We start from the raw sequence: 22,985 nt of genomic DNA on the forward strand, positions 1-22,985 counted from the left end.
GGAGACAATTATCCTTCATGGAATGTATGAGCCTATTGCTCCTTTCACACCCTTTCAGGATTTGATCCTAATCTATGCTTAACTTCATAAAATCTTCAAATAATTCAACCATTGGTGAGTAAACATGTATAAACTGCAGGGATAGTAAATGTCAGGTCAAATACTAACCCAATAATCTTTAGTTTGGTTTAATCTTTTGACAGGTTAAGCTGAACACAGGAAAAATGAGAGGAGGTTGTGTTCTTGTGTAAGATTATTTTCTTTAGTCAGCACCTGTCCTCTGAGCTGATTCCATTTATCATTTAATCAGCTTGGTGGGAGGTTTGCTTATAGAAAATTCTACAGCAGTAAAAGGAACAATGTCTGTGTATTTACTCTTTAAACTTCTTTATGTGAATGTGATGGATGTTGCACTCAAACACTTTCAACTGCAGCTGGTTTGGACGGTGAAATTAGCTTCTTATCTGAGAGGCAGATTAGTCAGGCTCCTAACTGAAGAGGTGACACTGAGCAGGACAAGGAGAGGAACCAAAGTACAAAAATTATGAAAACTTGTGCTTGATTTCCAAATCGACTACTCACTAAAAGTATGATTCATTGTTGCAGTGTTGGAAGTGTTTGCACCCGTCAGCAGTGAGACTGAACACAGGATCCCTCATATTTGGCCATGAGTTCATAAGTTTTCTGGGTCTGTGGTTACTCTACCATGCCCAAGGCCTCTTCAGTTCTTTTCTGAGCTTATTACATGGATTTCACTTCTGTAGTTACCTCAGAGCTCATCTCCCTTCCTGCTTCAAGTTAACTGAACTCCAAGCATACACACAATTTTAAAAACCCAAAATACATGGAACAGTTTACATTTTTGGCTGCAATTTACCATGACTTGGCTCCCTCTTCTGGAAAAGGGGACAGTAACAGAGTGAATAAAAACACTACTTAGTTTCATTTCCTGCTCAAATAAAGGGAGGAAAGCCTACAAGAAAATGAAAGCTAAGGTGGTTGCTACACGTGGTTCCCCTCAGTCTCCACTTGCAGCAAAGCAACTTGTATTTGTGTTCTCTGTATGCAGCAGCTCTGTGTCTGTGCCTGATTACACCACAGGCCTTCTGGGGAAGAACTCTTTTTTTTTCTGAGGAAGAAATACCAAAGTAGAGGATAAAGTATGACCTGATGATTTTTGCTTTTCCAGCAATCTTCTCCTGGAGCTGTCTTTGGTGTGTGTGGAACCTTTTTGCTATTTCACTCTCAAAGTTTCAGCTCAATAATAGTATTATACCTCCTGATTTATGTAGAAAACTGTTCATCAGGGACCTGCCAAGGGATTCATGTTGGGAGAAGGATATTTTAATTACCTAAATATCATTCTGCTAAAAGCTTAATTGCAGCAAGGATTTCGAGGTTCCTGGCTGCAGGAATAGCGGGCAGGAGGTGTCTGCCCTGCACCTGCGCGTTTTGGGGCAGCCCAGCAGCTCTGGGACCTTTCCCAGGGGCCAAGCTCAGGCTGTGCCCGAGCTCCTCCATCCTCGGCTCACCTGAAGTTTTGCCATTCCTGCTTCCAGCTGCAATCGGCCACAGCATCACCTGAACGATGCCTCAACAAGGCTCCTCCGCCTGCTCGTTCATAATCTTCAAGTGAGTCACGAGTCCTTTTGTTGTGGACTGAGATAACCATCATTTAAATTATTTATTTCCATACAGGACTTTGATTATCTCTTTCAGATACAGCAAGACAGCACCTCTATCCAACAGACATAAATCAAACTGTAACAACACTTATCCCTATTTACTTTATCCTCGGAAACCAATGTCATACTCGTTTCTATTCCTTAAAAACCAGAGACTTTTTTTGCGGGCAAGCTCGTGAGAGCTGCGACAGCAGGGAGGGATTCCCTGCCCAGGGATGGGTTCCCTGCCCAGGGATGGGAGCGGGAGGACAGATCTGGGTCCATCCTCTTTCCTGCCCAGGTATGAGAGAAAGAGGACAGATCTGAGTTCATCCCCTTCTTTCTGCCCAGGTATGGGAACGGGAGGACAGATCTGAGTCTGTCCCCTCTTTCCTGCCCAGGTATGAGAGCGAGAGGACAGATCTGGGTCCGTCCCCTCCTTTCTGCCCAGGTATGAGAGCAGGAGGACAGATCTGGGTCCGTCCCCTCCTTTCTTGCCCAGGGATGGGAGCGGGAGGACAGACCCTGATCCATCCCCTCTTTCTGCCCAGGGATGGGAGCGGGAGGACAGATCTGAGTCCATCCCCTCTTTCTGCCCAGGGATGGGAGCTGGAGGACAGACCCTGATCCGTTCCCCGTTTCCCTGCCCTCTCTGTGGCCGATGGGGCTGTCAGCAATTACCGGAGGAGAGGCAACGAGCCGAACCCCGCGGTTCTCCGGTGCCGGACGGGGCGAACACCCCCCGCGGGCCGGCACCTGTCCCCTCCGGAGCGCTCCAGCTCCGCAGTCCGGCTCTGCCCGGGCACACAGAGCGGCACCGGCTCCGGGCCGGGCGGGACTTCCCGGCACGGCGGGCGGGGGCGGCGGGAGGCGCTGACACGTGGCCGCGGCCCGGCGGGGGAGGCAGGGCCGGAGCCGGAGCCGGAGCCGGCGGCCCCGCGATGTGAGCCGGGGAGGCGGAAGGCGCTGCCCGCATGGCCGCGGGGGGCGGCGGCAGGAATGTGCCCCTGGGCCCCCGCGACGGCATGAGGCGGGACGGCGGCGCCGAGCCCTACTGGTCCAGGTAAGGCTGGAGCCGCTGTCGCTGCCGGGGGAGCCGCTCCGCTGCTCGGTGCTCTCCCGCACCGCCCGCATCCCTCCCGGCCCGGCTCCCTCCGCATCCCCGCAGCTCCTGGCAGAGTGCGGCTCCGGGATGGAGCGGCTCGGGCGGCCCGCGGCGCTCCCGGACAGGCGATTTCGGGGTGCTGGGTGCTCCCCGTCGGGCCGGGACCCTCCTGTCCCTGTCCCCGTCCCTGTCCCCGTTGCTGCCCTCCGGACGGACACGGTCCCACCGCCCCGGGCGGCTCCCGCTGGCTCACTCCTCCGGACTCCAGCAGAGCCGGTAGAAGGAAGGGGGGAGATAGGGAATTACTGTGAAAAACAGGGAAAAAAAACCAACCAAAATCCATCTATGGAGCTTATTTCTGGCCTGTAATCAGTGAATTAAAACCAAAACCGCTACGAGGTTTTTTATCGAAGTGTTCCAGTGGGGATGTTTGTACTGGCGATAGTCATTCATTAAGATAAAGTGTGGAATAGGAGCTGGGCAGCAGCTAGCCAGCATGAACTGCTCTTGATGTAAAGTCATTAAAACACTTATAATGCAGTTAAACCCCGAGTGAGGACTTTTAGCAGCAGGGACACGGGCACAGGCAGGGTGACCCAGTGTTTGGAGCAGACTGGGACACCTGGGGCGGTGCTGCTCCTCTGCCACCCTGGCAAAGTCATCCAGCACCAAAACCTCGGCATCACCCCCTTCTCCCACTGAGGTGGGGTGAGGTGATGATTCCAAAGTACCAGTGGGGCAGCTGGAATTCATGTCCAGAGGCTTTTCCAGACTGGGAGCCCCTGGACTCCTTGTGCTTTGGTTTCAGCTGACTGATGCGGGGCTGTCCCTTCCCCTGGCCTTGGTCACACTGTGCACACCCGTGTCCAGGAACACGAGGGAAGGGGAGGGATTGCCCCTTGCAGCAGCAATCAGCCGCTGGGTGAGCTGGTGTTTATCATCCCTGCTCTCTGCAGGGCTGCAGGCTGATAGCCGGCTCTGAACTACACTCAGATATTGGGAATGCTCATCAAATCCATGCTCACCCTAAGGGTGACGGGGTGGGTGTTTTGGCACAGAGGAGATTAACATTTGAAAAGTCTTTCCCCCAAAGGAAAATTCCTTCTCTCTGTCCCCCTCTTGCTAACTTTTCCCTAAATCTATGTGAAGTGGGAATAGTGGGAACCCACACCAGATTTTCATGAGGCAAAACTTTAGTTTATAGGTTTCTCCTCCAGGAAAAAAAAAAAAATAAAAACAATTTGACCGGAACAAGTTTCTCAAATCTTTTTGAAAAAGGCAAAACACAGATAACATTTTCCAAAACAAAAGGGTTGAAGGCAGCCTGTTCATCGAGACAGATGTTTTAAGTGATTCTTACCCTGCTAAGTGCTGCTGATAGTTGAGAGAATCCTGTAAGTGGGAGGGAGCAGCAGGATAACCCTAAGGCATGTCAGATCATTATCTATATTGCTGTAGCTCACAGAAGCTGCTGTGTGTCCCCATTGTTTGGTGTGGACACACACGTGGTCACCGCCCTTCTTTGGGGAGTTTTATGGAGGTTTTATGGAGATTTTATCGCTTAAAGTAAACTGGCCAGGTGGAGGGTGAGTAAGAGGGGGCAGAAAGGGGGAACGAGCCACCAGATCATTGGAGCAGGTTTGTCAGGTTGTATGAGGTACCTCATCGGGTAAAGTGAATTGGGTGGACAATTTGTGAACAGTAGATTCAAATAAATAACTTCAGTAGTTTCCAAGCAGTGAGGTATTGCCGTGGTGGCAAGGTGTTATCAAGTGGGGGAAGTGGCATGGGTTCTCCTTTCATGCTCCAACAAAAGACATGCCAGGCAGCCTTCCAAGATCTGTCAGTGCAAGGACAGATAAACTGTTATCTTGGCAGGTTTCTTTTTTCGTCTTTGTTCTTGCTACTTCTTTTGCCCTCCCTTTCTTCAACTGGCTTTTCCTTCCTCTTCCACTCTTCCTGCCTTGTGTTTTCTCCTGCCTGCCTTTCCCAAACTTCTCTGCAGGTTTCCAGTGGCTCCACTCTCATACATCTCCTCCAAGAATAGCATTGCAGATTTCTGTTTGGGGGTTGAAAGGGCTCTCATGCTTATGTAGCACATCTGGACAGCTAGAGAGCATTTCCTAATGCTCATCCTAACATGCCAGAGCAGGACCACTTGCAGTGGATGTGTTTGAGCATCTCTGGTTTAACTGAGGGAAGAACAAAGCAGTGAAAAGAGAAATGAGCTGCAGAAAGTTGCACAGAGCCACCAGCAGATCCAGGAGTGGATGTGGGGCTCACGTTTGGGATGGTGCCTCCAGGAGGGAAATGCAGCATGAAAAAGGCTCTGTGTCCTGGGAAGCAAATGACTCCTGAAGCCACTCTGCATCTCCCAGCCTCTGGCTACACCTGAAGACAAAGGGTGATTATAGCAGTTTCTTTAAGCTCCAGAGATAAAAGCAGTCCTACCCCGGCCACAGGCTGGTCTCCAGTCACCTGATCTTTGCCCAGAGACAACAGTCAGTTGTTTTTTTCTGAGTTCTCTGCCCTCATCTTTTGTCAACACGATGTTGTAGCTTTAGTTGCTTGGGGTATTTTTGGTGGTTGGAATTTTTGTTTTACAAGTTCCTCACCCTGGGTTTAATGGTGACCTTGCTGATAACTTTTTTCACGTGGAAAACAGAAGCAGGGCACATAGTGAATTCCTGGCTGATCCATGTATGCCTTCAGATCAGTGTGCAAAGCACGCCTCTGCTTTATTATTATGTTTTCTCACCACCTCCACCTGGGCTCAACAACTACTTCCAGCTCATATGAGCTGCTGAAATCTAATTTCATCTTTGCTTTTGCCAAAAGCAAGAAACGAAGAGAGGGAATAAACCCAGAGCTCGTTTGCTGAACACCACTTTGTTGGCATCTGTGGCTCTGTGGAGAGAGCCTGAGCACAGGAGGCAGACAGGAAGCCAGCAGCTTTCCCAGAAAAAAAGCCCTGTGTCCTCTGTGCTGCTCTTGTTGGCTGCTAGCTGGATTGGGAAAAAAATCCAGCAACTCTCCTCTAAACCTCAAAGCGACTTTTGACAGTGACAAATCATTAGCTTGGGGCTGGTCTACAGCATGACAAAATCTGTTTGAGGAGGGGGGGAATTTACTCCAAGCCTCTCTCTTGACAAGCATGTTAGATTTTGAAGGAGAAATTGTTGAGAAAAAACAAAGAGTGAGAAGTGAAAAGACTGTCAGACAGGGTTAAAAACAACAAGCTGGCTGTTATCTCCTGGCACAGGAGTGTCTGCACGGCTGCTGTGTTGGTGCCACGTCAGTCAGTCGTGCTTGTGGTGGAGGTGACTAAATTAAAGCTATAGGCAGGTCAGCTGGAAAAGAGTGGTTTTGAAGGGAGATGATGCCGTGGGGATGGGTGGTGAGGAGGGAAGGGTTGATACACCATGGGTGACAGGTGACCAAGCCCAGGGGGAGCACAGGCACAGCTGCCCATGCTGGGGACATTCCCTGGGAGGTGGCCTCACGCTTGGGCTGCTGGGTGTCCTGGATTTGGAGCTGGTGGCGTGGCTGGGAGCTGGTACCACCGTGTGGGCTCATCCCCATCCTGCCCTGGGGATCTGGCAGGGTCTGGGGAGTGTCCACTGGGACAAGAGAGAGGGCTGGGGGCACTGGGGGTGGCTGCACTGATGTGCTCTCCGTGCATCTCCCACAGAACTGTTCCTAATCTCTTTTTAGAGAGGGGAGCTGAGATGGAGATGCCCTCCCTGGGAGGTGGGTGTTGTGCTCTGCTGATGGTCCCTGTGCCCATCCTGTGCAGATCAGGAGCTGCAGCTCCCAGTTCTTCTTCCAGTTATGGAAAACACCCACAGATACTGCAGGTGGCTTCTGGCCAAGAGCTGTTGCTGGGACAGGCTGTTCGCAGTCTTGCTGTCTAACACAGCTCTCTTACCACCTGAAAATACCTGGAGGTCCAGACTCCTGCCTTGGAGGGGGCTGAACTGGGATAATTGACAGCCTGAACTCCTGAGAGTCCATCTCAACAGTGACCTGCAGTGTCTGCCAAAGCCCTGCAGACTGGGGGAAAGGAGGGAGGCGAGTCAAGAGAAATAAAAGTTGAATAAATATTTGCTCTGTGGCATCTACTGGAGAAATTCCTCCAGCAGGAAAACACACTGCAAATAAAGATACCCTGTGCTGCTGGCTCTGCTTCTACTGCCAGACAGCTCAGCTTGCTTTTGCCCCTTTGGGGATCTCAGGCATCCTTAAAAATCCATCCTAACCGCTGTGCCCTGAGTGGGGGATTCTTTTGGTTGGTGGGAGCTGGGTCTCAGGGAAATCTGTGTCTGCTTGGAAGCAAAGCCATTTCCACCCAGTGCCCAAGGCTGCATTTGGAGGAGGAGAACCAAGGGACATCAGACAGGGCTGCTCAAAGTCACCCAGGAAGTGTCATTAGGGCTTGGGCTAATTATAGTTTGGTGGTGGTTGGAGGTTTGTGAAGTAGGAAGTGTTTCTAGCTGCATGGCTGCTTTGCTCAGTGAAGAGGGTCTCGGTGATGTGCAGGAGGGGATGCACCTGCAGTGCCTGTCTCTGGTGGGCAGAAGGGCATTGCAGGTCAGGAGGGCACAGCTGGGCACTGAGGAGCCAGTGCCAGCACACAGCACCAAATCACATCAATCAGGTGGCTCCAGACAAGCTCCAGTGATTCCCTGCCAGTGCTGTGGAGGGCTGGCCCCTCTCCCAGAAGTGTCTGTCACACAGAGCCAGGACTGCTCAGGGATGCTTGGTCTGGTGGGTGAGTGGTGGCACCAGGGACAGCAGTGATTTCCTGTGCTCTGACTTAGGCTGGCTAACTGCAGCACATCCTGTCTCCCTCCCTCATCAGGGACTCCTGAGATCTTATCTGTGAACACTGGTGAAGTTTCACTTCTCAAATGACTGATGTCACCCACGAAAACTTTGGTGATTAGTCACTATTCCTTAGTTTTGGAAGGAGGGTTTTAATTCCTGGCTTTGTGCTAGTCCAGGTTCCTCCCGTGTAACCTCTGCTGTTGTTGTTTTGCACTGAGCAGAACGTTGAGTCATCTGCAGCCTCTGTGATAACTATAATTAGGAGAAAATGCATTTACAAAGCTCTTTCCTGTGATGCAAGCACGTCATTGTCCTTGCAGGGAAATCATTCCTGCCATGCTTCCAGGTGGGTGTGAGCAGCTACTGATTACATTTGACACTCATACTCCTTGTGTGGATTTTCCTAGCTGGATGTGCTGCCTGTGGAGGAAGTGGCAGTCTAAAACCATCGTTATATTCTCCACTTGTGAGCATAATCCCTGCTGATGTAATTAAACATAAAGGAAGAGAATATAGAGAATATAGAGAATATAGAATGGAGTAGTGGCCAAAGAGAACACTGAGAGCGTGTCATACACCCAGAGATTTATTTAGTGCTTTGGAATAAAAGTAAAAGTCAGCAGAAAAATATATCCTTGAAGTTTTGTCAGAACATCAGCTGGAGAGGAGCTCTTGAGAGAGAAATGGAGTAAAGACTCCTTGAGATGCTCAGGTCTTTTTCTCTCCCTCTTACACCTTGCAGAGCCATACAGGGTTTAGGATAAAGGAGGAACTGTTGATCTGGTATTAAAATGCTGCTGTGCTTATCAGGATAACTGCAGGTTATTCTGAGCACACCAGAATGGCTGGAGAGAGAGCTCAGCCCCACTCTAGTGAAAGCTCATAAAGGTCTCCCTTTGCTGCAGGGGAAAAGCACTATTTAGGAAACTATCTTGTTGGCTAAATAATAGCAAATACCTCCACACATCACTGGCTGCTGTGCTTTACTCTGTCACCTCGGTTGTTGCAGGTTCAATAGCTCAAATTTACCAGTGCTGTGCTGTTGAGATAACAGAGATTATGGCCCAGGACTGCAGCAGCCCATCTGGGCAGGGCAGGCAGGAGTTGTACCTGGAAGCATCCCAACCCTGAGGGCTCTCTGGAAGGTTTTCCATGGCTGGTTATCCCCACCTGCCTTTGGTGGGGGATTTATACCCCCAAACTCCTACCCCTATGATCCTGTTGGGGTTTTTCTGACCCACACATGCAGGGTCCTGGAGCCTTTGATTTTCCTGTGCTTTTCTGTAGCAAGCTGGAGTCAGGGGAGCCATGGAACTGGTGATTAAAAACCAGCCCACCTTTGGTTTTTCACTAAATGGGGATGAGATTGAAAAGAACTTCCTCTCAGGGTAAGCCCAGGAGGGGCTCTGAGAGCATTTCCCAGCTGGTTGGAATGACTGAGGCAGGTCAAACTCTGGTTACTTGTTCCTCCAGCATTGATAGGTGAGGTTTGCCAGTTTGCTGTGTGCAGTTCCAACAGTTCCAACCTTCTAAACAGCAGCTGAAACACTTCCAGTTCCTCCTGCCAGAGGTTAGCACCGAGCTGCTTATCTGCCTTGTCAGGAAACAGCAATAAATCCACCTCCAGCAGGTTCACCTGTTCTGCTTTTCATTGTTCCTTCACCTCCCCCCTGTGACGGCCCATTTACAGCTTTATAAATGGGTTTGTGCTGTGTGGCATTAACCCACATCTATCATAATTCCAGTACAGAGAAATCAGCTCTCTGTTTGATATAAAAGGTGACCCGGGTTGTTTCCCACATGCAGAGGGGTGTGTTTAGCAGGGTGGAAAGCCCAGAGGTGACTGCCCTGGTACAGTGAATTCCTCTGAGTAGAGTCTGTTAGCTCAGTGCTTTGTGCTCTGGGCACAGAAAGAATCAAATACAAACAGTACCAATAGTGGGTGCTCTTACTCAGCTTTTAACTCTGTAATTCACTGACCAAGCAGGGGACCCAAAGTGGCACAGCAGAGGGATTTGCCTGCACCTGGGCCAGATATTTGCAGCAAAATGTGTTTGTTTGCGCCTGAAGCCATCACTGACTTGCATCTCATTTACTTCTAGCCTTTAGGAGCCTTTTCTTGAGGCTGAGAATTCACACACCAGGAATATATATTGTTAACATATTTTGACTCTTGTTATCTAAAATTTCCTATCTGTCCAGGCTTAATTATTTTGCTTTTTTCTCTGAGCTCTTCAGGCTCATCAGGTCTTGTTTCTCTGAAGAATTCCTGCATATCCCTCTTTTTCATGAAGGATAACACACAGAGCACCTCCCCTGAGGAGTGGGTAGAAATGCCAAATAACTCATGTTTGCTAGCAAGGGGTGTGTCTCATGCCCTGACCTTTTTTCTTTGGTATCTTTTAAAGAGCAGTTTCTTGTTTTAGGAGGGAGGAAAGCAAACAAGCCAGGTTTGTTCCTGCCTTTCCCTCCATCTGCAGCCAGGGCTGTCCAAGCAGCCTGTTCCACCTTGCAGCCTATGGACAGACATTTGCTGCTGGGGTCAAACAGTCTTTGGGATGATGTTGGCATTGTTCCTACAAGCCAGCAGATGGGATACACTCTGTGTCAGAACCCCTGTGCCTTGGCAGAGTTGTGCTGACCTTCATTTTATTGAGACAGGCTTGGCTTGCAGAGCCACCCCAACCCCTAAATCCTCACTGTGCACACCCCATGCCCAGCATCCCCCTGCCCTTTGCCACCCTAAATCCTCACTGTGCACACACCCACTGTGCCCAGCATCCCCCTGCCCTTTGCCACCCTAAATCCTCACTGTGCACACACCCACTGTGCCCAGCATCCCCCTGCCCTTTGCCACCCTAAATCCTCACTGTGCACACACCCACTGTGCCCAGCATCCCCCTGCCCTTTGCCACCCTAAATCCTCACTGTGCACACCCCATGCCCAGCATCCCCCTGCCCTTTGCCCACCTTGCTGTCTGTGAGATGTTACATTATGAAAATACACCATGGGATCAATATATACAAGAATACTGAATCCAAAGTAAAGCATGGACGTGAGGCACAGGAAAATCTAATGATTTCATTATATTTGTTTCAATCACTTTGTAAATTGTTGGTTTTTTGGTTTTATGTATTTTTATTGTTTTGTTGCTATAATTATGAATTGTACCCACTTTTATGTATAAAGAAAACACAGGTTTGTGTGGACATGAGCAGACTTGTCCCTGTGTTACCTGCTCGCTAGGAGTGTAACCTGACAGCATGGTTGGGCTTTGTCCAAACCTCATGGGGGCTTGTGGCCACTGCTGCTTGGGCCCTAGCCAACCTGTTTGGGCTTGCTCAGACTTGTACCCCAGCAAGGTGGGCATGTCACAGCCCAGCAGAGACTGCCCATGGAAGGGGGCAGGATGGATGCGTTGGCAGAGCACAAACTCCCCACCTCCCCAGCTCTGCTTGCCTGTTCCTCATCAACAAACCAATAAATTGCCTTATTGATTGACCCAGCCGATTTTGGTGAGTAATTTGTCCCTCCCTGCAGGCCCGAGTCCCGAGTGTGGACGCTGATGCTGCTGCTGGGGACGTGCCTGCTGTACTGTGCCCGTGTCTCCGTGCCCATCTGCGCCGTGGCCCTCAGCTCCTACTTCCACTGGGACAAGAAGCAGTTTGGTGTCGTGCTCAGCAGCTTCTTCTGGGGCTACTGCTTGACACAGATCATTGGAGGACACATCAGTGATCAGTACTGGAAATTATTCTCATGTGTTCTTGTTTTAATGACACTTGGTTGGGTTTTGACCCCAGTTCTGAGCAGTGGCAGTGCCAGGTTTCACAGTGATGGGGTGGAGGGTCAGGTGTATCTGTGAGGAGAAACTCTGCTGAGATGTGAGTAGTTTAGACTGTTCAGATAAAAGCTGTGAATGTCTCATCCCTGGAAGTGATTCTAGGATCCTGTGAATACAGCTTTTTTATTTGATCTGCACAGGTGATCTTTGTTTTCAGTTCAGCACTTCCAGCCTTTCTGCCCTATATTCTCTTGCAGTCTTTTCTCAGGCATGTCCCCATACACTGTTTCCATCATGTTTAGAAAAACTGTCTCCATTGTGTCATATGAATTAAAAACCAAACAATTTCCCCAGCTGGCTGTAAGGGAGGATCTGAATCATTACATGCTTGAGTCCCTTTCCCCAGCCAATCTATTCTTAGTGAGAGAGCTTTTCTATGAAATCTTTTGTGAGGAGGCCATGCCTGGAAGGGATGCATTATCTGCAGTGCACTGTGCTATTTGATTAGGGTCCTTAAGAGTTTGCAAGAAAACACTCAAAGAAACCTGAATGGTAAAAAGCAGAGCTGATGATGTAAAAGAGCAAATGGAAAACAGCCTCAATAGAAGGTGAAGAGAAGCAGAATGGTGGCAGCATTTGGGCTCCCCCACCACCAGCTTTAGAGAGCTGAGCTCAGTGCTGTGAGATCTCTGGGATCACTGAGTGCTGGAGCTGGATGGGCAGGAGGTGAGAAGAGGAAAGGTCAGAGCTGCTCCCCAAGGGCAAGAGAAGAACAGGTTTGACCAAAAGGTTGCTCTTAAAAACAGGCTAAACTGGGAAGGGCACTTGAGTCTTGGCTGGAGGACTTTGCCCTTTTGCCCTCCTATCTTTGATAATGTGTTTTCTGTCTTCCAGGATAGGAGGTGAGAAAGTCCTCCTCCTTTCAGCGTCAGCCTGGGGGCTCCTCACAGTCCTCACCCCACTGCTCACCCACATCACTTCAGCCCATCTGGTGTTTATGACCTCCTCCAGGTTCCTCATGGGGCTGCTGCAAGGTGAGAGCCCTGTCCTGACCGTGTCTGTGTGTCTGTCTGTTCAGGGGCACAGAGGCTCATGTGCAGCACATTTTGATGCAAGTCCCATGGCTGGCAGTGCATGAACCCTTCCCGTGGGTGTCTGAGCAATTCTCTGCCTCAAAACTGCCTCCACAGCCAGAACTTCCAGGGGAAAAACCAGTGACATTTCTAGAGAAAGTCACTGCCAAGTCATTCCCCTGCAGAGATCTCTCTGCTGGACAGGGGCTGCTGGCTTTGGAAATCATCTCTGGTCGTGTTTGGGTTTCCACATTTTAATACTCCTTCAAAACACTCGGAGAAAATTGGCCCTTGCCAAAACTTCTGGATAATTTGGAGTGATTTTCCTTCCCTCTTGCCAAGCTGCAGCACTGGGAAATGCATTGGCACTGATGGATTTCCAGTAGCAGTGGTGTTGATGAAACAGGATTATGAAGAAAGCACAAACCTTTGATGGCAATAGAGCCACTCCTTTTATTTTATATCCCTGTTTTGAATTCACCAAAGGTTTTGCTGCTTTGTTTCAGTGTTTAGCTCACTCTGGATCTTTTAAATTTGCTTTTGGTTTGCCTTGCTGCTGTTTCTCTCAGGGGTGTATTTCCCATCCCTGGCCAGCCTGCTGTCGCAGAGGGTGCGGGAGAGCGAGCGAGCCTTCACCTACAGCACAGTGGGGACTGGATCACAGTTTGGGTGAGTTCAAAGCCTTTGAGCAGCCACTGACAGTCTCTGGACATCGTGGGTGATGAAATGCCATGAAATAGTTGGAGGCAAAACTCACAGCCCAAAGTACACGTGGATTCATGGGTCCTCAAGGACTCCTGCTGCAGCTGAGGAAGCCTCAGGCAGTTGCTGTCCTGCCTGCCAAGGATTTATGTATTGTTTTCTTTTTCTTTTCAAAAAAGAAAGACTGTTTGCAACATTTAATTACTATGGGAAAAAGCCCAATTCAGTAGGAAGAGCAAGGGTCAGCCTGACCTGGTCACCTGTCCTCTCTGACAGATGGGAAGAATAGAACTTCTCCATCTCTGCTGATCTCCATCAGAATTTCCTTTCTAAATTGAAGGGTTGTTTAAAAGCCAGATAGAAACATCACTGTGTTGAATCACTTAGTTTTCCAGTGTTCTTTTGCTTCTTTACCCATTCTCTGGGATACTGCCCACCAGAATCCTCCTTTTCTTTCCTCCATGACCATTTTTCAGTGAGGGGCACATGAGGCTGAGGTCCCTTTGGGATTTCTCCTGCCAGTGAGGATCTGGCCCAAGATGCCACTGAGAGAACAGGACATGTTGCAGAGCCATGGTGGGGCTGGTGGCAGCACCCACACATGCAGTGACTGAGAAATTCTCCCCTGTGAGGCTGCTGAGCCCTGGCACAGGGTGCCCAGAGCAGCTGTGGCTGCCCCTGGATCCCTGGAAGTGTCCAAGGCCAGGCTGGACGGGGTGTGGAACAGTGGAAAGTTCCCTGGCCATGGCAGGAGTGGAGTGGGATGAGCTTTGAGGTCCCTTCTGACCCAAATCATTTTAGGATTCTGTGGTTCAGTGACAGCAGCACTGACCCCAGGGACAGTCTCCCATCAATGGGCTCAGTCTGAGCTCTCAGCCAGGCCAGTAAATCTGGGTGGTTTCCCTTGCAGAACGCTGCTGATTGGAGGTGCAGGATCTCTCCTCCTGGATTGGTACGGCTGGGAAAGTGTTTTCTACTTTTCTGGTTTGCTCACTTTGCTCTGGGTTTATTGCACCTGCAAATACCTCCTGAGTAAGAAAGGTGAGTCCAGCTGCATCCCTGGGGCTGGCACTGCTCCCAGGGATCTGGCAAATAAGTGATTCCTCTCCATTATTTTCTGCAAATCCTGTGTGTTTCCAAGATCACCCCTGGTTTTACACAAAGGCTTTTGTCAGATGTGTTCTGTAATACACACTGTCTCACCCAAGATCCCCAACCCAAAAACAAGGATTTGAGCTCCTGCAATGCTGATTTCCTATTTCAAGTCCCATGCTGGATTATATCATTGCTGAGAGCCTGATCTGGCTCCTCAGTACTCTTTAAGCACCAGTGAAAACACAAAACAGAGCATGATCTTCAAAGTGGATTAAGCTAAAGCAGGGCAAGATACTTACTCTGAACTAAGAGCATCTACACATAGAGCTTTTAAAAACCAGTTAATCCACATTATCTCTTCCCAAATAACTGCCTGGGAGTAATTCCACATATGGACAAACCATTACACCTGGCATTATTAGGGTGAGCCTGGTATGTAGGAGCCCAGCTCACTGGGCCTGGTGCTACACAGAATCCAAACTCAGTGCCTACAAGGGACTTTAGTTTAATTATAAAAGAGATAAAACACATGTGGGTGAAGGTGGCTGGGTGGGGAGGGGTGTGGAAAAATCTTGGTCAGTGTAACAAGATGTTTTCATGAGCATTCAGTGCTGGTGGAGCCAAAAAACCAAGGGTTAGAAGGAGATAAAAGTGGTTGTACAGCAGTGTCCCAGGGCTGCACAGGTAATTACTGACCACAGCTTTTCTTTGGATGTTCTCTTCCCTGCAGAACTCACCATCCCCATGAACTATTTGACAAGAGGCCTCTCCATACCCAAGCAGACCAAAGTTCCCTGGAAGCAGCTGTTCAGGAAGGCACCAATCTGGTAGGCAGCTGCATGCATTGGCCAGCCTGGGAACATCCTCAGTTTTCTCCTCTCTGGGCTTATTTCTTCTGCCTCTGTGGCTTTTGTCCACTTAATTATATATTTGAGAAGCAGAAGCAGTTTTCTAATTCCTTCTGTATAAATAAAGAACTGAAAAGGTAAGGTTGGCAGAGGTGGTTTGTGTTCTGTCCAGAGGACTGTCAGGCTGGAATGTTACTGGAAATCTTTCTCATTCCCAGGGTGTTTCCCCTGGATGAGTCCTGTGCTCCTCTGAGTGATGTTTTCCACGGGTCTTGTTAGAAATGCTGATTGTAATGAGCTCCTGAGAAGTGCTGCTCTGGGGCACTGGGTGGCACAGGCTGTGCTCTCATTGCTGGCAAACATCTTTTTAATGGCCACTTTTCCTTTGGGATGCTGCAGTGGCTACTGAAGCTCATCCAGGCTTGTTCCCAAGGGCTGTTTTAAGGCAAGGAGGAGGAGGAGGAGGATGGGGCTGCAGGGCAGCAAACCCATTCCTGCCTTGAATAACAAATCTGATAACAAATCCCTAGAAAACCCTCAACAGCACTGCTTGGAGCAGGAGGGCTCTTGCAGGGCTGGAAGGGACTGGTGGGAAATGCAGTGCCAAAATTAGCACTGCAGTTAACCTCTCCTGGCTCCGGGGCTGTGAAGGAACCAGCTGCAAGGAGAAAGCTGAAAGGAGTAGTTATCAATGACAAAAAAATCTCAGGGATTTCTGCTAGGAGCTGCCAATAGCCAGTGCCCATTTCCCAGCCAGCACGACCTGTCACTGCTGATTGTTTCCTCTCAGCTCTGTATTTTCAGGGCTGTCATCATCGCTCAGCTCTCCACGGCCAGCACCTTCTTCACCCTCCTCTCCTGGCTGCCCACTTTCTTCAAGGAGACTTTTCCTGAGTCCAAGGTAGGCTGGCTCCACAGCAGAGGCTTTGCTGTTCAGAGGAGCTGTGCTGGGAACCTGCCAGAAGGGGCTGGGGAGGGAGGAGGAGGATGGCAGAGGGGTTTGGTGGGAGCAGCCTGGGAGGCAGGAGCAGGTGGGAGGTTTTCCTGTGGGGTTAGGAACCCTGGCATCACTGCACACACTTCTCCAGGTTGCAGAAGTTTCTGGTTGCTTGTTTAGGGATGCTGAAGGGTGCAGGGAAGAGCAGGTTGTGTTGGGTTATAGACTGCTTTTCTTCTGAGGAAAAGATGATTTTCAACTAGCACAAAGTTCATGACATTGTGCTGGTGCAAATAACCATTATTCTCTCCTAGGTTTTTTACAGGGTTTTTAACTGGACTGACATTGTACAGCTCAGACCTGCTATGGAAATGATAATTACCATTAATAAGGTGTACTTCAAAAATGGACAAAAGCTTCCCTCTCCTCAGCTCCCATTTTCCAGGCAATACTCATCTGGGCTGAGAGTTCTCAGAAACTCAGTCTTCTCCACAATTGCTCTGTTAGCTTTTTACAATTTCCAGAGCTGCTTACAAATGCCTTTTCACATTACACATGTAAAGCTCTTTATGGCATACTTGATATTTATATTAAAATCATGTGTTAAACCAGCAAACATATTGTTGTGACAAGATCTGTGCACCTCGAGTAATGTGCTTGTGCAGCAGTAATTTACCATCTGTTAAGCATTATATCATGGTGCCCTTATGTAAGATGCTCTACAGAGTGCTCCTGCAGCTGATAATCACTTTGTGCAGTTAAAAACGGGGGCTGAGGCTGCTTGATTTTAAAGGATGGATGGTAGTGCCAAATGTGGGGAGTCTGTGTCACCTGCTGGCCAAAATCCCTTGCTGCAGGTGAGCTGGGCTGCTGCCTGAGTGAAGGGTTTGGAGTGATGAGTGGGATAAGGCTGGGACTGATGTGCTGAGCAGCCCCAGCTGTTCACAAAACCCATGGGCTAACATTGTCAAAAATGACCAAAACCCAAATTTCAAAGGCATGGAAAGATGCAGATGGACCCTGGTGTGATTTCCAGGAGCAGCTTTAACAAGATTATTCAAAACCAAGATTATTAAGCTCTCCCATTCATCCCAAATCCAGGCAGGGCAGGGAGGAGCCTCCACAGGGTGATGGGCTCTGAGCAGAGGGGAGATGCTGGGGGTGGTGGATGCATGGATGGATGAGTAGGTTCAACCAGCTGAGATGAAATCCAGCCCAGCCCACACTGATTTCAGCTCCTGTGGGATCTGGGCACCAAAGTGCCCCTGAGCAGCTGTAATCCAGCTGAGCACTAATGGTCTGTGATTACAGCTGCAGCTCACTTCGTTGGAAATGGGCTGAAGGATGTTGCTACCCATAATGTTACCTAATCCTGCCATCAGAAAATCCAGCTCTGCTGCCTCAGCCTCACACTGCAATGCTGCTAATGAGCTGGAAGCTGCTGGAAATTTTGCCAGCAGCTTTGCTGGGCACCCACAGGAAACCCACACTGAGCTTCCCAGGGCTCTGTGGCTCCTCACCACATCATCTTGCTGAGCAGTTAACTTTGCCACATTTAATTCCTCTTTCCCAGAGTTTTCTGCTTCTCCCCTCAATGCAGCATTGCTGAGGAAGAAGGAAATAAAAAAAACAAATCCACAAATGCTACAGGCCAGTGATGGACCTGCTCCCTCACAGAGCTTGGAGTGGGGCATGGTGCAGCTGAGCTGGCTCTGCAGAGGGGGTAGAGGTGCTGCAACAAGTCCTGAGTGCTTCATTATTTCTCCTTTCTACAGCTACCACAGACTGTCAAAATACTTGCCAACAACCTCAGCTCTGACAACAAATCTCTCTTGATTTTCACTTCTTTTCAGGGTTGGGTGTTTAATGTAGTCCCCTGGCTGGTTGCAATTCCAACGAGCTTGTTCAGTGGATTTCTGTCTGATCATTTAATCAGTCAAGGTGAGAGCTCTTTATGGCTTTTCCTCAGCTCTTATGTGATGTGGGAGGAGGTGGGCTTGCTGGCATGGAGAACACCCAGCAAATAGACAGTGTGAGGTTCTGATACAAAAGCAAAATAAATTCTCCAGTGTCCAAGCCCCATCCTCGTGTTTGGGGCTCCCTTTGACTTCATTCATAATATCCACCTGGAGATGAAATCTGGGCATCTGAAATCTACTCCTGTTGTAGTTTGCTGGCTGGACAAGTGCTGTGCTTAACTCCAAGTGTCCCTTTCTTCTCCAGGGTACAGAACCATCACCATTCGTAAGTTCATGCAGGTAAGAGCTGAAGCTGTGGGACAAATACCTGAGTTTCCAGTTAAACCCTGATTATGTGACAGACTAGACCTTGTGTGGAGCTGGGCTGGGGCTTATGGATGGAAACAGGGAAGATTTCCTGGCTTTGCACATGAACTGGTGGTCAGGATGTGTGAGAGGAAATCCAGAGGAAAACCCTGGCTGAGGAACAGAGCCTGGATTAATGGAAGCATTGAGCACAGTGAGTGCTCTGAAGGGTTTTCTTTCACAGCCTGTCCCTGGTCATTCCAAATGACACCTTGGGTAGTGAGGGAGTAGCAATGCAAGGGTGAACAGAAATAGAAATGCTGGGTGAGAACACAGTGTGTCCTCTGATCTGCAGCATCACATCCCTCTGGACAGACTTCTGACACTGAAGGACCTTGGGAGGGGAAATAAAGAGGAGCAGAGGGTGCACACAAACTCATGCCATTGGAAAAGGGAACAGTTTGTTCATGGCAGGAGTTGCTTTCTTCCTTACAGAAAACGTGCTGTGGTGTTTAATTTTCCCTTTTTTCCAGGTCATTGGCTCTGGTGTCTCAAGCATTTTTGCTTTGTGCCTGGGCCAGACCTCCAGTTTCTGCAAAGCAATAGTGTTTGCCTCAGCCTCTGTTGGACTGCAGACCTTTAACCACAGGTGAGGAGAGCCAAGGGACAGTGGCCCTCAGCTCCCCTGCACATTTTGGGGTCTCAGAGGAGGCTGCCTCCATCCTGACTATGAGAACAAGAACTGGCACTGGCCTGAGCATTGTGTTTGGGGCCCTGTGGGTTGGATGTAATCTAGCAAACCTCTAGCATGGGAGGGCTTGGATCAGCCAGTATGAGGGAGATGGAGCAGGAGGGGAATTGTATTGTGGCCCCTCTGAACACTTTGAGTTGAATTGTTTCCCTTGTGATACTCACCTGCTTTACTCTCAGCATCTCCCTTCTCCTGCCAGTGTTATTTCTGGTCCAGGACCTTTCCTTGTGTTTGACAAAGCAAACTGTGTAAATGATGGAGAAGCAGTCGTGTTCCATTCAAACAGCCATTTATTTTGCCCTCTCTGTGTCTCACCAGTGGCATTTCAGTAAATGTGCAGGACCTGGCCCCCTCGTGTGCTGGCTTGCTGTTTGGTAAGGGTTCCGTGCTGGAGAGGGGGCATCTGCTGGGGGGACATCAGGGTTTGAGCAGGAGCAGCTCTGGGCTGGGTCTGCTCTGTGTGTGCAGTCTCAGCTTCCTGCTGCAATAAACCTGCAGTGCTGGGGGCAGGTAACACCACCAAGGTGCTTTTTTATATCTGTGAGGAGCTGTTCTGCACTCAGGGGTGGGCTGGGGCTGTGTCAGTGCTCTCTGTCAGCTGTCCAGGGAATCTGTGGCTGCCCCATCCCTGGAAGGCCAGGTTGGACAGGGCTTGGAGCAGCCTGGGACAGTGGAAGGTGTCCCTGGCCATGGCAGGAGATGGAATCAGATGAGGTTTAAGGTCCGTCCCTGCTCCAACCAGTCAGTGATTCCATGATCAGAATTTTGCCAACATGCAGACTGGGGGTTGGTGGGAGCTGTGATGAAACTGCTCATGTCTGTGTGTTTTCACAATTTATTCTCACACCTTTTCTTCCCAGGTGTTGCAAATACAGGTGGAGCCCTACTAGGTAAAGTGATTTCCTCATCCTTTCAGCTCACCCTTTCCAGGATCCAGCCCAGAGCCTTTGCATGTGTTTCTGTTCTCTGCAGGTGTCATTTGTGTGTACCTGGCTGGATACCTGATTGAGACCACTGGCTCCTGGATTTCTGTTTTCAACCTGGTGGCTGCTGTCAACAGCATTGGGCTCTGCACATTCCTCCTGTTTGGAGAGGCCCAGAGGGTGGACACAGACTCTGTGTATGTGGATCTTTAGAGATGAGCCCAAGGTGCAGCTGAAGGACAGGAAAGTGTCACATCTATGGATCATTCTTGCACAAGTGCCAAAGAACATTTTACTTTTTTTTTTAGGTGTTTTAACAGGAAAAACCATGCTGAAACCAAGTACATAATGGGTCCGGATGAAACCCATGGGAGAAAAGAAATTTAGAGTTCATTTTTTTGCTCAGGGCTTTAGCTGGTGGCTTGCAGAGCCATCCAGCTCAATGTTTCCAGTGAGGATGTGTTCTGTGGGACCAGTTTGTGCCAGTCTGTGTCTCGTGGACAAATATCCTTGTGGCCAAAGCAGCTGACCTGGCCTGTTTCCCAAGGCTGCTGTGGTTCCATGCCCTCTTGAAGGAAGCTGCTTTTCCACACTGGAGTGGGGCTCCCATGCCCTGCTGTCCTGGGCCCAGCTGGCTCTGGGGCTGCTGTGCCACCAGGTGTCCCCTGAGGTGTGACAGGAACATCCCAACAGTACCTCTGCCCTTAACCCTGCGTGTGCCTTCCTCCTGCAGCAGGTACCAGCCAGTTCCCAGGGCTGTGGGTGACTTCCAGGCTTCCCTTCAGGGGATGTGTGGCTGGATGTGTGCCCTGGAGCCTGGGCCATGGGGCTGTGTCAGTGCTGCTGTCACAGAGCTGGGAGGGGGCTCCAAGCCAAGCCTGGCTTTGCTCAAGCACCCCAGGTCTCCCTTCTGTGCCTGGTGGCTTCAGCCCAGCCCTGAGCCCAGGTGCAGCTGCACCATGAGAGCAGAGCTGAGCTCAGGCCAGGCTTAGCTGGGCTGACCTTGCAGTGCAGCAGCAGCTGAGGAATCCCCCTGGAACTGATTTGTTAAATGCTGTGAATGTATGGGAAGAGCTGGTCACACTCTGTGCTGTGGATCTGCAACTCCCAAATGCTTTCTGCATCATTACATGTGTCCCCCACGTGCTCTCAAAGGGCTGAGGGAGACTTTCCAAAGAGCTTGGCAGGGGCAGGTCTCGTTTCTATGTTAAGCATAAATCAAATTTCTGCATTGGGCATCCACAGGGATGTGGGTTCTGTGGTTCCCTGTGTCAGAGGGAAATACTTGGCTGTAGACACCTCTGAGCCTGAATGTCTTAAAGTCATTAATAAATATTTTAAAATGTAAGCTCCAAATGCTCTATTTTATGTACAGTAATTTCACGATTATAAGCTGCACTGAGTATAAGCCGCACTTCCAGGTGCCAGCAACTTTTCATTCTTTGTCCATACATAAGCCACACCTCATTATAAACCGCATGTTACAATACAGAGTGTGATAAAAGGTGTCTGTTCTATCACCATCTGTTGAGGGTGGGGGCAGTGATCCTTATCTCAACGGCAGATATTCTGCTAATGGGCCATCCATTGAAACCAGGCAGGGCAGTGTTCTTTATCTTTTCACAACCCATCCTTCCTCCAGCCAGTCATTTTCTGCTCATGGCCATTGAGTCCCACTGTGTGACTGATAAAATTACTGCATCCCATTGGGAGTTGTTCCAGCCAGGGGGAAGAGCCCAACATTTCTTACCAAGATAAAAACAGAGGTTTTGGGACACTAAGGGAGCCCCTTTCTCCACTGGACTCCAGAGGAAAACCGGATTTCTCCACATCACCACTGGAGTTCCGGAGGGAAACTGCACCTTGTACCGGAGCACTGCTCCAACTGAGCCACATCTGTCACTGCAGGAGGATGCAGCCACCATGGGATGGGACTGCTGCCAACACCCTGCCTGACGGGGTGTCAGGCTGTACTCTGACTGTGTCAGGGTTTGGGGTTTGTTCTTTGTAGTACTGTATTTCTATTTTAATTTCCCTAGTAAAGAACTGTTATTCCTAATTCCCATATTTTTGCCTGAGAGCCCCTTGATTTCAAAATTATAATAATTTGTAGGGAGGGGGTTTACATTCTCCATTTCAAAGAGAAGCTCCTGCCTTTCTCAGCAGACACCTGCCCTCCAAACTAAAACAGCAACTTTTCATTCTTTGTCCATATATAAGCTGCACCTGATTATAAGCCGCACTTTGGGTTCAGACCAAAATTTTAGTCAAAATGGTGCGGCTTATAATGGTGAAATTACTGTACTTGAGGCCTGATTCTGCATGCTTGTTTTGAGTGGTAGTCCCACCAAATCCATCACTATTTCTTGAAGGGGAGGATCTACCAGCCTCCAGTGTTTGGTTGTGTAGGATCAATTTTAAAGGGGAATTTTATATTAAAACAATGCAATTCATTGCTTCTTCTCTAATGCCTTGATTGCAACCTGAAAGGATCTCTTGGGTTTCTCTAGTGCTTTACCAGAAAACTCAGGCTGAGGAGCAGGTTTCCCAAGGACCTTGCAGTGCAGGAAAGCTATAGGTTCAGGTGAAAAAAAAGATCCTATTATCCTCTTCCTCACCTTTTTTTTTTTTTTTTTTTGCCAAATTTCTTCTTGGAAGACCTGTTGAAGCCATGTGAAGTTTCTGATTAGCCTGATTTGTAGTGAAAATACTGACAGCATTATAATTGCAGAGACACTAATGAGCATCACTAAACTGAGCTGAGTTACTGGGCAGAGTTAGAGACAAGGATGCAACTGCCTGATGTCTTCCCAAGAGAATAAAGAATCAGTGTGGCCTGACTGGGGACAGAGAGATTTTATTTTTCTCCTTCTGTGCTCTTTTTTTCTCTGAAAGGCTGTTTGCTACCATAGGTACCACTCTGCATTGGGGTGCTGCAGAGCTGGGAGGGGTAAATCGGGAAGAAGACCCAGCAACAACAAACACAAACACAGCCAGGCTTGCCAGAGAGGCCC

General features: G+C 49.2%; 1 protein-coding gene across 1 annotated transcript; it reads left to right on the forward strand.

Moving 5' to 3' along the window:
• The first annotated feature begins 2,605 nt into the window (after positions 1-2,605).
• Positions 2,606-21,359, forward strand: SLC17A9 (solute carrier family 17 member 9). The gene is made up of 13 exons (XM_033075348.1): positions 2,606-2,727; positions 11,138-11,335; positions 12,273-12,412; positions 13,021-13,120; positions 14,064-14,194; positions 14,979-15,075; positions 15,901-15,997; positions 17,887-17,974; positions 18,257-18,291; positions 18,831-18,946; positions 19,367-19,422; positions 19,909-19,938; positions 20,021-21,359. Exons 1-13 carry the CDS (start codon positions 2,639-2,641, stop codon positions 20,182-20,184), a joined length of 1,341 nt encoding a protein of 446 aa, XP_032931239.1. The 5' UTR covers positions 2,606-2,638; the 3' UTR covers positions 20,185-21,359.
• Positions 21,360-22,985: the final 1,626 nt, after the last annotated feature.

The sequence above is a fragment of the Catharus ustulatus genome, chromosome 17 (assembly GCF_009819885.2).
Source record: "Catharus ustulatus isolate bCatUst1 chromosome 17, bCatUst1.pri.v2, whole genome shotgun sequence".
NCBI lineage: Eukaryota > Metazoa > Chordata > Aves > Passeriformes > Turdidae > Catharus > Catharus ustulatus.